This window comes from Thamnophis elegans, chromosome 2, assembly GCF_009769535.1.
Source record: "Thamnophis elegans isolate rThaEle1 chromosome 2, rThaEle1.pri, whole genome shotgun sequence".
NCBI lineage: Eukaryota > Metazoa > Chordata > Lepidosauria > Squamata > Colubridae > Thamnophis > Thamnophis elegans.
In genome coordinates, this window is record NC_045542.1 from 126,930,285 (window position 1) to 126,943,567 (window position 13,283).

Here is a 13,283-nt window from a genome sequence, read left to right on the forward strand (position 1 = left end):
CTGTTACAGAAACAGGTACTTAAACAGGAGGTTCATATAAAATATATATGTGATTGTTCGATTTTAGAAACCAAATGCTGACTACTTGCTAGTAAGTTAATAACAAAGGTATATACAGCTCTCTCAGGATGTCCATTTTAGAGACCTCGTTTTACCTTGTACTTTTTATATGATTAGCAAATAAGCTACCAGCATATCTTTAGAAGCAGTGCAATAACTACTATAATGTGATTATACAAAAATAGTCTAGTGGGAAACAATGAAAACAAAATAAAAGATTTTCTACAGAACATCAAAAACATTAAGTAGTAGAGAGGCATGAATATTTTGTCCACTTGACAAATGTCAATGGTTACAGATATTAAAAGGATGTTTACAGGAGAAAGAAGTAAAAGACTGTGGAATTAAAAACAGGCCTGCAGTTAAGAAAATTCATTAGTAGAAAGATGAAGGAAGACAAGAGTATCATCAATTATGAAGATGTATTTGGAAGTGATGCTTTTTTAAAAAAACAACAACTTGAGTGCAACTCAAGTTATTAGCAGATTTTTGTTCCTCCGGCTAAATTACCCTGCACCATTTGACTAAATATTTGTGCAGCTGAATATTTGGTTAAATCATGACGCCAGATACAATCTGCAGCAAGCAGATCACTCTAATATTAAAACCAAACAAGTTGGGACATTGTTTCAGATATTTCCTTACTTAAAGAAACTGAATAATCCTAGGTGGACACCAAAAAAAGTGGCAATAGGAGCAACTTCTAACTCCCTACCAGTTTCTCATTGATTTTCTTTGTAGAAGGCTGACATGGAGTTTTAGAAATGATGATCACATCAGTAGTGTGACAGCGTAACAGTGGCCACAACTTCACCAAATTTCAATAGCATGGGAGTCATAGGTACCAGATGTCGGATGTCTTCTTTAAGTTAGCCTATTTGAAGAATGTTGTTTCAAAAATTGTTGCCCCATGATACACTTTTTCACCCAATTGAAGGTTACAGACAATCAAATAATCAGAGTTTTAGTATAGTACACTGTATAAATGACACACACTGCTCTAAAAAAGGTTAAACAGCTGTAAAAAGAACCTTGACCTTAGGTAGGCCCTTCAGTAACCTGACAGCTGAATAAAACTATAACGGTGAGTAAAATGATACTATACGGATACTATAGCTGGGTTTTCAATGATAATAAGAATACACAAATATATCCTTACATATGTATACAATTGACTGCATGACAGAAGATGCCTTTTGATGAAACCTTGGTACTTATCTGAAAATATTTTTGGTAAACAAAAAGGATAGGACTTCTACCATGTCCTTTGCCAACATTTTTCAACACATTTTTCCTTAAATATATAAAAAAAATGTTGATATTTCCTCCCTTTTGTACTTCATAGTTTGCCCACTGTTTTGTAACATACAAAGCACAATCATGCACAACAGAGAATGCCTTATGGCCTTCACTTTTATTTAAATATGCAGAATCTGACTATACAACTAAGTCTTGATACGTCTGCTCTTAAGATACTACTGAGAGTGCTCTTGCACTGTAAGTCATTTTTAAATATAGATTTGCTGATAATTCTACACTCATACATGCCAAAAGAACTCTCCACACTGAACAACTTAAAACTGTTCCCTTGTGATCATTGCTAAGGGCTTTCCCAAGAATGTGGAGGCAATATTTCCAGTAGAAGGGTCATATATTATTAACACAGACCTTAAAAAGCTATTTTAACAACATTGTTTTGAGAATCATTTACAAAAATAGGAATCATATTAGAACAAAATGTTCTTTGTAGAAAATTACGGCTCATTTTATCCTGTTCTTTTTGCCACCTAACCCTAAAAACTGCTTCAAATCCTTCTGGAGTGTTTTTTTGAAGCAATTTTAGACAGAGGACAATGAACTATTTTACATAATGCATGATTATCAGTTCCTCAGAATAAGATTATTTTTAACAAAATTATTAATGAAGCTGTATTTAAGATTCAAGGAAATATTAAATAATATTAAATTATAACTTGTATTCACAATTGTGAATACAATTTATGAACTAAAGATATTGGGATAAGATGATTTCTTCATATAGAAAGCTACAGGCCAACAAAAACCTAGAAACAGGGTCAGTTTTCACTCTGCTGAACAATCGATTTATCTATATAGTATGACTGTAACATTATTATTTATCCTTATTGTCCTTTTCACTCCCTCTTCTTATTGGTATTTTTATGATTATCATTATGATTACTCTCTTGCATTGCATGTACACTGAACTGTAGACAAATTCCTTCTGTATCTTGGCCAAATAGACAGTAATGGTCAAAATGCTAGAAACGTGAATTGATATTATTGATATTATTACAGACCATCACCCAATAAAATTAAAGGTTTGTACTCCTAAGAATAGTACATTTATCATGATTTAAGAGCTTGATTCATATAATAAAATACAATGTTTACATTCATATAAAACAGTACACTCATTCAAATAATGCATAATATTTCACTAACCATCTGGTTCATACAACAAGTTAAAATGCAACCTCAACCTTTTTCTACTGAACCAACGTCAATATGAGGACATGATTTACAGATAAGTAAAGCTTATTCCTTTAAATAAGCCTTAACCGCACGTGATTAATACACAGAATTACTATACGAATGTACACGCTTTGCTTTTGAAAAGCTTGAACAGCTTAGATCTAAAACAATTTGATTCCTCACCTCCGGAATGTGGTGGAGGTCCACAAAGCAACACCATTCCCTGTCCTTGTCGGACTGAAACTGTACTCCTCGTCCTGGTTTTGAAATTTTCAAGATCTGTTAGGAAGAGACAAATAAATATATGATTACATGTTATTACAATCAGTTTCAAAATAAGAAATGCAGAATATTGTTTACACTGAATTACATCTGTGCACAATGTGGGAGTATATCATCTTTCCAGAAAGGTGTCCTCTAATCCAGAGTCCCGTCTCTTATCATTTTGGAAGGAGTAATCTTTGTTTTATTTCAATTGGCTTCTGTGGTAAACAGTTATGTGTTCTGCCTCATTTGATCCCCAAGTTTAAAGTATTTTGTAAACATATATTTTGAGGAGGTCTTAAAGATATCATGCTTCATTCCTTTAGGAAATCCAGAATTGCAATATTAGAAATGGTTCAGTATTTTCTAATTTTTACATTATTTTCTAGACCACAGTACGCTGCACAAAATTAATTTCAGATATCCTCTTCTTATTGGGCTTGATTTGTAATAACAGATCTTTTTTTTTTAATTGTTGAATATTTACAACAGGTAAAGCATCTTTTCTTCCAGTGGTTCTACATCTACTGGCTTTGGTTGCTCAACCAGCTATTCTGAATCCTGTCAATAGATGATCTGGAACTCCAAAAGCTAGCATGATCCTTGTTGACCTGGGTGATTATTAATGTGGTATGGGTTTCTGTGAATTATCATCTCACCATATTATTTCTGAGAGAGATATTCTTTGTCTAGCAAGATGAGACCTGTCAAGTTTGAACTTCTGGTATAGCTTTCATCTTTTTCCAAGCACATAAGTTGCACAAAAAGTTAGTGCTTCACTGCGGATAATAATACTGGCACACTGGGTGCCATACCAAAAATCTTGGACAGTACTTAGAAAGTCTGCACATTGTCAAAATTTCCATCTGTCAATTTAAAAAGCCACAGTGCTTGGATATGCACATATATTATGCTTACATATTATGAAATCCTAGATTCTTAGGAAGAACTTGATGAATATGAAAGCCAACACCAGCTAGAGAATTGACAGCTGTGATGTTATAGTTTATAGTTTATAGTTTTATTGATTTGTATGCCGCCCACTCCCGAAGGACTCCGGGCGGCTTACAATAAAACAAGGCAGGGGAATAATACACAAACAACATTAAAATATACAACAGTCACAATCTCCGGGGGGATGAATATTACGAGAGCCCCCCGGCCTGCTGGAGCAGCCAGGACTTAACAGCTTTGCGGAAGGCCGGGAGGGTAGTAAGGGTCCGGATCTCCACGGGGAGATCGTTCCAGAGGGTGGATAAGAATTCCAAATTCTGTCTAAATATCTGATTATCTGGCTGACCAATCATAATAACAATAATACCTGTCTATCCCAGGTCCTTGGGAAGGTCTCAATAGATGGATAAAAATGCCAAATCCAATATAACCATCTGGCTGGCTATAAGACCAACCATAATAGTACATACCACCAGCACTGACAAAATCACCATCAGTTGCAAAAGGCAGCTTTAGTTGGAACAGTTTACATCCTGCAACAATACTTTTAACATCCATAAGCAACAATATCTGCATATCCCTGGTATTTGGGAAGGGCTTGATAGATAGAAATGCAAAATCCAGTCTAAACATCTGGCTGATTATGCAGCCAACAACAATAATACATATTTTCTCAATATTGTGCAAAATTGCATTATAGTTCTTGTCTAATTGCATAGTGATGGTCTGGATATTGCTATTCAGAAGTTTTATGAATGCTCAATTCAAATTTACACTATTTTATTAATTTGGGGATGTTTAAGAGTGGGATTATTATTTATTCTTGGGCACCAGGGTGTTATGTATGATGGTTTTTCTGTATTTTAATCTTTGTAAGCTACACAGAGTCCATCAATAGAAATTGCCAAACTGCCAGTTATTAACATTGAATTGGTTTCTGAGTTGGGTTATGAACCAATTCAGATTTGATACACACCTTGACGTCTCCATGGTCATGTGGCTGCATGACTAAATGGCAAAGGTGCACAAAACACTGCTGGACTTTTCAACTTCTTTTGCCACCAGAATATCCCCAAGCATCAAAAACTTAATACCTTAGATACTTTAGAAACCCAACAAAGCTCTGTTCAAGTTTCTCATTAAATATAATAATAGTAAATAGCAATTGAATCTACTTAGGTGTTACTAGCTATTTCAGCCACTAATGTCCAATGTTGAATGTTTCTGTTATTTGTCTATCACTTGAAAGTGGAACTCATAGAAACTTATCTTTCAGTGATGGCTAATGGACTTATAGAAATGGTGTATACAGCAGAACCCTTAAAAGCCTGAAAATGAACAATAACATCAAGTTAACTGTGTATAGAATAAAAGGTTGAAATTTGAGTTCCCTTGTGCTTTATCATCACAAAATGGCCCCAAAAATTCACAGCCACAACAAAAAAGTTATGTGTTCATACTTTTGATTCATTGAAAGTTTAATGAGTTGATGCAGCTAGAATCCATTTTATACTACGTATATCTTTCCCACCTTTAATGACATGTAAGATGGTAAATTTGATATTTATCAACAACTCCCCCCCCCCAATATTAGGTATTTGAAGAAATGTCTTCTCCTTTATATTGAACTTTAAACTTATGGTTATTAATTGCTAAGGTTATAACTGGTGCACCATCCCATGGCTCACCAGACCATTGATCAACAACTTGAGCTGCCAAGGAAATTCAAAGTAAGAGCTTCTGCAACTATCATATACATTACTTGCTTTTACATTTACAGTTTTTTTTAAAAAAAAAACCAGAGTATCCAAGCCATTGTTTGCTGATCTCAAAATTGTTGTTCAGCCTAGCAGAAAACCCAGAAACTACACAAGATATAAATATACTGAATAGCTGGAAAGCAATTTTATAGTTACAAAAATGAAAAATTATAGTTTGATTTTCATCCCTTTCTATTTTTTCTTATTAAAAAGGAAGTAATACAGTTGCCCTCATAATAACATCAAAAACCCACACCATCACACCATGTACATTCCCCCTCTGAACTAGAACAATTTGTTTTTTTGTTTTTTTTAAGAATTCACAATGGTACTTTGCTTATAATTAATCACATTCATGGATATTAATGTGATCTGAAAATAGGGTCTCTAAGTTATGCTAAGATAAAGGCTGTAGTTGCATCTTGTTTTCTTTTGCAGAAAGAAGGTGGGTGGATGGAAGTACAAAATGATTAATCTTTTACCTGCCAACTGCTCAATAAAAATATCTCCAACTCCCAAGCTTCAGTGTTTCTCTGAGGCAAACTCCTATTCATTTAAAGATTTGTATAAGGAAAGAGGGTGTTCCCCCCATCTGACAACATCCCAGAAGAGGGTAGGTAGGTAGAATTGACCTACCTTTAGTTGTACTGACTCCTTTCGCTTCCTTATAAAAGAACATATAATAAAATATTTTGGATATTTAATACTTATTTATTTATTATTTATTTATTAACCACATTTATATGCCGCCCAATCCCGAAGGACTCCGGGCGGCTTACAAAAATAAAGAGAAAAAAACCCACATAACGAAACACATAACGAAAGAAACGGTTTGTGGCTTTATTTATACTTTTAATTTGCTATTTTTCTAATTTGGTTCTTAGAAAGCAGCATTTGAAGCAAACGTGGTCCATTTTTCTACATGTTTATGGTTCTATTATCTAGTCATAACTATTAGGATATCATGCGATACAGAAGAAAATTTGATCCTCTTTTCCTGTAGTTGGCCTGATAGATCTATCTATCTATCTATCTATCTATCTATCTATCTATCTATCTATCTATCTATCTATCATCTACCTATCTATCTATCTATCTATCTATCTATCTATCTATCATCTACCTACCTACCTACCTACCTACCTACCACCATGAACTAAGGCAATATTATCAGAATATAACATTTAAGACAAAATAAAGTAAAATAAAATAAAATAATAAATAAAATAATAAACAAAACAATACAATACAATCAGTGTCAAAGTCAGTGCTGGGACAAACCAAGCCAAGTCAAGTCAAGTCCAACCTGATCCGCTCTGACCCAACCCAACCCAACCCAACTCACAATAAAATAATCTCAATTTGAATTCAAGGCAAACCAACAAGTGTTATTGTGATCCAATTGTATGTTGCAATGATATAGATAAGTAGAATATGGAAAATTCTTTATTAAATGAAGAGAAAGAGTTGTGCCACAAAAAAAATCAAAATATGTTTTACTAATTAGACAAAGGCCTCTGACTATGTAGACTACAGTAAATTATGAATAGTTCCTTAAAATGTGGCCTGAAGAATTTGCATGATTAACAAGACACAACACTCACTGTAGAACATGGAGCTAAATAGTTCAGCATTGTAAAAGAAGTGTAGCAAGTTTACATAAAAATAATGATTTCCCCTGTCTGATTCTGGGGGAGGGGGTAGTGTTCATCTTGGTTTCTTAATCGAGGGAGTCAGCATTGTCTGAAGACATTTCCATGAACATGTGGCTGGCATGACTATATGCTGAAGCACATATAATGCTATTACCTTCTCCCTTAAGTGATACCTATTTATCTAGTTACATTTGCATGTGTTTGAACTGCTAAGATGGCAGGAGTTGGGGCACGTAATGGAAGCTCACCCCATTGTGCTTGAACCTAGGTTAGGGTTAGGATTAGCTTCCCAGATGACAAGTGCGGCGTCTTTAACTGTTGAGCCATTGTGCCCCTTTGCAAGTGTATATGCTGTCCTCTTATTTACTTGAGATACAAAAAAAAATAGCCTAGAAGAAATATAAATCAGAATTAAAATTTCTGGAAGAAATATTAGCAATATCAGCTATGAATACCGGTTTCATGGTCGGAACTGAGGAAGACTTAAAATGTTCTTCTGAAAGTGAAAGAAAAGAATGTAAATGCCATTGTACTGCTCAACATTAAAAACAAAGTCTAAGATTATATCAACTGAATACAAATAGAGAAAAAAGGGGAAATACTAACAGACTTGACTTTTTTAAACCTAACAAAATGTACAGACAGTGAAAGAGTTGATATTTGGTAGAAAGGCTATGACAATAGACAACATATTAAACAGCAGAGACATCAACAACAATTGCACATATTGTCAAATCCATGATTTTTCCAATTTTTCCAAATATAATGGCTGTCAAAGATACACTGGAGAAAACAATTTATAACATCCTGGACTGAGAAAAGGAGGGGGGGGAACCACTACCAGACTGCTCACTGGAAGCCATAACAATGGATGTATTTTAGATATATAATGTGAAGGTAAGAGTCACTGGAAAAAACTGAGTGTTTGGAAAAATTGAAGGGTAATTGAAAAAGAAGTTCGTGGAAGACAAGATATCTAGGTACCATCACTGATGACATCAGCATGAACTCTACTGTCAAACGTCCTGTAAACAAATTCCATAAACTGATAAAGATTGGAAGTGATCAAACAACTGAACAAGTAAATACTAGCTTTAGAAGCAGAAAACTCTTTATATCCTGAAATTATTAAGATAAAAATAGCTATGTGAGAGAGTTAATGCAAAAAACAAACAAACCCTGCTTTGATTGAAGAAAAATATATGTCTATCTTGACCACTGTAGCATGGTTTCCGTTTTATAATAGTTTAGGATTGTGTTCGTTTAGAACTTTGCAGTTAGGAATCATACTGCTGAAAGAAAAACACAGTTGATTTTGATTTTTGACAGGACAATATCCGTATGAGTCTAATTGTGCTTTCTTTTTGGATCAACAGTTTCTCAGAAACAAGCTCACATATGGAGACAGATTATTCTTTTACAATTTGTAAATATGGAATATGAACTGAGTCTTTACAGTTCTTCATGTTTGGTTTAAGTTCTCATCTGTTAACCTCTTCTGAAGCTACTGAATCTAGCATTTCCTAATATAAATATATACATGATTAATCTACAATATATTTTACTAGCTTTGTCATTTTCATCTTTATAATATTGCTGTGAGAAATGAGTTTATATTTTACAGATGAAAAAATTAGCCAAAGCATTCATTTTCTAACTTTCCACAATCAGTCTATCTTAGAAATATTTTCACATTATACTAATTTGCTAGGTTCACACATCATATTAAACTATGAACTACTGATTAATGTAACAGTCTCAAGCTTTGGGATGATAGAATATTTAGAGGTTCAATAGTATGTAACCTATAATAATAATAGTAGTATGAGCCATGGTGGTGCAGTGGGTAGAATGCAATACTGCAGGCTACTTCTGCTGACTGCTAGCTGCCAGCAGTTTGGCAATTCGAGTCTCACTGGCTCAAGGTTGACTAAGCCTTCCATCTTTTTGAGGTCTGTAAAATGAAAACCCAGATTGTTGGAGTAATATGCTGATTCTGTAAACTGCTTAGAGAGTGCTGTAAAGCCCTGAGAAGTGGTATTGAAGTGGTCTAAGTGCTATTGCCATTGCTAACTCTTCCACAATTTCAGCCATGGTAGACAATTCCAGTGTCATTTACCAAAAGGAAAACCTGTGAGATCCTTAAAAATCCTTTCTGCTTCCAGAAAGATCCACACTGATCACTTTGCTCAGATTGCACAGAGGAGCTTATCTCTTATTCTCAAATTCTAGTCTCAATTTCTCCTTTTTTTTAATTCTCACGCACATCCCGGTAGCGCTCAAAGTATTTGAAGCTGTCTTTAGCCCAGCTCCTTTTATGCTCAAATTTTTCTCTCCCTTTCAACTACCACAATGGGTTTCTAATGGTATCCTATGTCTTGATACAGGAAACCAGAGTTTGGATGGACATTGTCCACTACTGACTCTATAACTTAAAAAGAGGTGCGATGGTCCAGCAGTTATACACTCCGAGTTTGTCAGCTGAAAAGCTGACAGCCCAGGTTCAAAACATGAACATCATATGGTGGGGTGAGCTCCTGTTATTTGCTCTAGCTCCTGCCTACCTAGCAATTCAAAAGGATAGAAATGAGAGCAGAAAAATGGGTACCACTTTGGTGGGAAGACAATCATGATGGCCACATGATCACAGAAGTGACAAAGCCGGCTCCCCTGGCTAAGAAATGGAAGTGAGCACTGCCCCCTAGAGTTGAACCTGACTGGATAGGGGAAACCTTTACCTGTATAGCCTAATAGCTTGGCCTCCTTTGACTTTGCAGGCAATTTGCAAGTCTTCTATGGAATAAGATCTTAGCTCTGGATTTTTTTTCCTCTTCACATGCCCTGACTATGGGATAAGATTAGACAAAATGTTATATAATGCATAATGGACACAGATCAATAGATTTGTATAGTCTCCCAAATTATTTTATCCTGGAACTACTTCAGTAGATGGTCTCCCTCCCCTGGTTCCTTGTCTATAACAATTGTAAGTTTTATGCCACAGACGGGCTTTTATTTTTGGCTCTGTTATTCTTGAAAGAATAAGAAACTCCCTTTGGCAGAGAGATAGTGCCCATATGCCACTGGACAGGTTGAAGTTCTAACACATGTCCTCCTCTTCTTCCCATTTTACCAAGATACTCATGGCGATCTCACTACTAGGTTTTTGCAGAAGTATCCTGGCTGCCATTTGTATACTTCTTGATTCTTTTCAAATGACAATGTAGAGCATTGCAAAATGTTGTGCATCATATAAAACAGGATGGATTCTGGCCCAGCTAGATAGCTATTTACATTCATGTAGCTTGTAGTTAATGCTGTGCCAGCTTCAGGATGTTGATAGAGTTCCAAGCTTCATAGCCGTATATATATTATTTAGGGTCTGGAATGGTGTTATATATGAATGTATGACCACCCTGCTTGTCTTAGAGAAATGTGTCTGTGTGTGGGCTCATAAACATTTTAAAAAGAGCAATCTGAAACAGCTAGTTTTATCCCAATGTTTTAATTCTAAATTTTAACCTATAATTCTTAATTTCTATTTTCTAATTAGCTATTAGCTATTTTCTCCCTTTAATTGAGCACCAATTTAAGCTATTTTATGGCACAGGATTTTATGTACTCAGTTGTTTTGTGCAGTTTCATATTTTTCTGTTTTGTATAGCTTTCTATTGTTCACTTTCAGCAATTAGGCTTCTAGTCTGCATTAGTTTTCCTCTAGCTTGAAAGATTGATTCTATGACATCCACTCTTAGTGACCACATAAATTGATTTTCTCCATAATTATCTGCCCCGAACCTTGATCTCCAGCTCTTCCAATGGTGCACTGATCATAATTGTAATTGAGTCTACCCACCTTGCTGCTGGTTTAATTTAATTTAACATAATTAATTTAATTTAATGTGTATGTACAGTATATTGATCTTAGAGTGCAATAATAAATGATATGACTTGATTTGAATCATTTTACTCCTGCAGGATGATCTTTACCATCTCATTTTGTATCTTTTTAAAAAATTGGGTGGACCTGCTGGGCTTCAGAGGGGGCTGGGGATTGTTCCTGCTAGTCTGCTGCAGATCCTGGTGGCTGCTTGGAACAAGAGGATTGCCAAAGCTTGAATTAGATTATGCCTCTATGACCTCTGACAGGAAATCTATGGGAGGAAAACTTTACACTTTACTTGGGGTTGCCCTTGAAGAGCATTTTGAAGATTCAACTGGTACAAATATCAGTGGTGGTAGGCAACTAGAATGGCCATTACACCTCTGTTCCATGAGTTGCCTTAGTTGTCAGTTTGCTTCTGAGTCCAATACAAGGTGCTGCTTTTGATTTTTTAAAGTGCTTCATGGCATGGGGCCAGATTACTTGAGGGACCACCTTCACACAATTATATCTTCCTGTCCCATTAGGTCTCTGCTATGGGTCTTGTCTGCTAAGGGGTTATATTGATTGGACCTTGGAGGTGGACTTTTCTGCTGTGAATCCCATCTTGTAGAATATTATTCCCCCCAAAATAAGATTGGCCCCATTACCCGCATCCTTCTGGAAGTCCCTTAAAAATGGTTGGGAAATCCCTTTAAAATGGTTGCATCATCAGGCTTGGGACACTCAAGGAAGTGGTGAGTTAGTGAGACTGTTGCTACTCTGTTATTGGTAACTTTGACTGGTAATTTTAATTATTGAATGCTTTTTTAAATTGTTAGCTTTTTTATGATGTGTTTTTATTGTTTATCAGCCAAAGTTATGTTCTGTGTCATGGACAGATATATAAATGTGATATATAGATAGATGGATGGATGGATGGATGGATGGATGGATGGATGGATGGATGGATGGATGGATAGATAGATAGATAGATAGATAGATAGATAGATAGATAGATAGATAGATAGATAGATAGATAGATGGATGTATGATAGCCAGGCAGGCAGGCAAACTGTGGGGGAAAAAAGACCATGTTTTATTTTGAAAGTAAAAAAATATTGAAATAAAGTATAATTGACTGAGTTTAGGCAACATGAAAGCTATCAACTATGGTTTATAGGTCATTGTGCCAGAATTCAGCAACATGCTGAGACCAAATCAAGCCAATTAACGCAAAGCTTAACACACAAAGGGAATCCAGATGGATATAACTGTAATACATAGATTTAAACATAGTAAGTGAAACAAATCAAGGTTAAGGCAGAGAAAAACATGGTGGTAGAATTAACAAAGAGCAAAGCATTGGAGGACAAGTATCAGGACAAGGAGAGTGCTATACGTATATACAGCTACATACAGGCTATAACTGAGAAAGCCTGTTGCTTCCCATATTCCAGGAATCACACAACAAGGGGGGGGGGAGAGATAGCAAATCAATAGCAAGAAGCAAATGTCAGTATAATCCTTTAATTAAAAGATGAAAGAAAGAGTCCAATGGAAGCAAATACTTATAGCTCAGGATTGAAAAGTGGAGTCCTTGGGGCTCTCTGAGTTTGGTAGTTTTCTTATAGATGCTTCATTATCCAACTAGGTTAACATCTTCAGTTTTGAAAGTGGTTTATTCTCTCTTTATGTATAGTCTGATTATATATAGTGGCTTGCCCTGTCAGTGTTGATGGAAGTGCATTTTTTTCTTCTTGGTCATATCTAGATTAAGCTGTTGTAACAGTACAACAGTAAACAACAACAATCAAGGAACTGCCAAGAACAACACTCTTTGCAGGAATGATAGGATAAGCCATTGCATATAAACAGACAGCAAACCCCACTCCTTTCTAGCACTGAAGATGTTACCTAGCTGGGGAATGAAAACTCTGTAAATAAAGAAGCAGACTCAGAGAACCCCAAAGATTCCACAGATAAAGAGTTACTGCTTCTCCAAAGGTCCACTTTTTGTACTTATGAAGCGAACTGGAAAGAACAAGCAAATCCATGCTAGGAAGATTATACTGATAGTAAAATTTAAAATAAAATGTGAAAACTGGGTAAATCAGAAAGTGGAGAAAAGGAGATTCTATAGTAAACAACTGGTGAGTATATAATTGTTCAAGTAAAGTCTGGAGAAATTTAGAAGTACCTAGTTAAAGATCAAACCAATCTTATTATTCTGCT

The 13,283-nt window shown here is 35.3% G+C and overlaps 1 protein-coding gene across 1 annotated transcript in view; it reads right to left on the reverse strand.

Moving 5' to 3' along the window:
• LOC116503823 (contactin-4-like) overlaps positions 1-13,283 on the reverse strand; it is a 222,280-nt gene that overhangs the window by 160,737 nt on the left and 48,260 nt on the right. Inside the window, exon 2 of the mRNA XM_032210467.1 lies at positions 2,737-2,832. Coding sequence (XP_032066358.1) covers positions 2,737-2,832 — 96 coding nt within the window. The remainder of the gene's footprint in view (positions 1-2,736; positions 2,833-13,283) is intronic.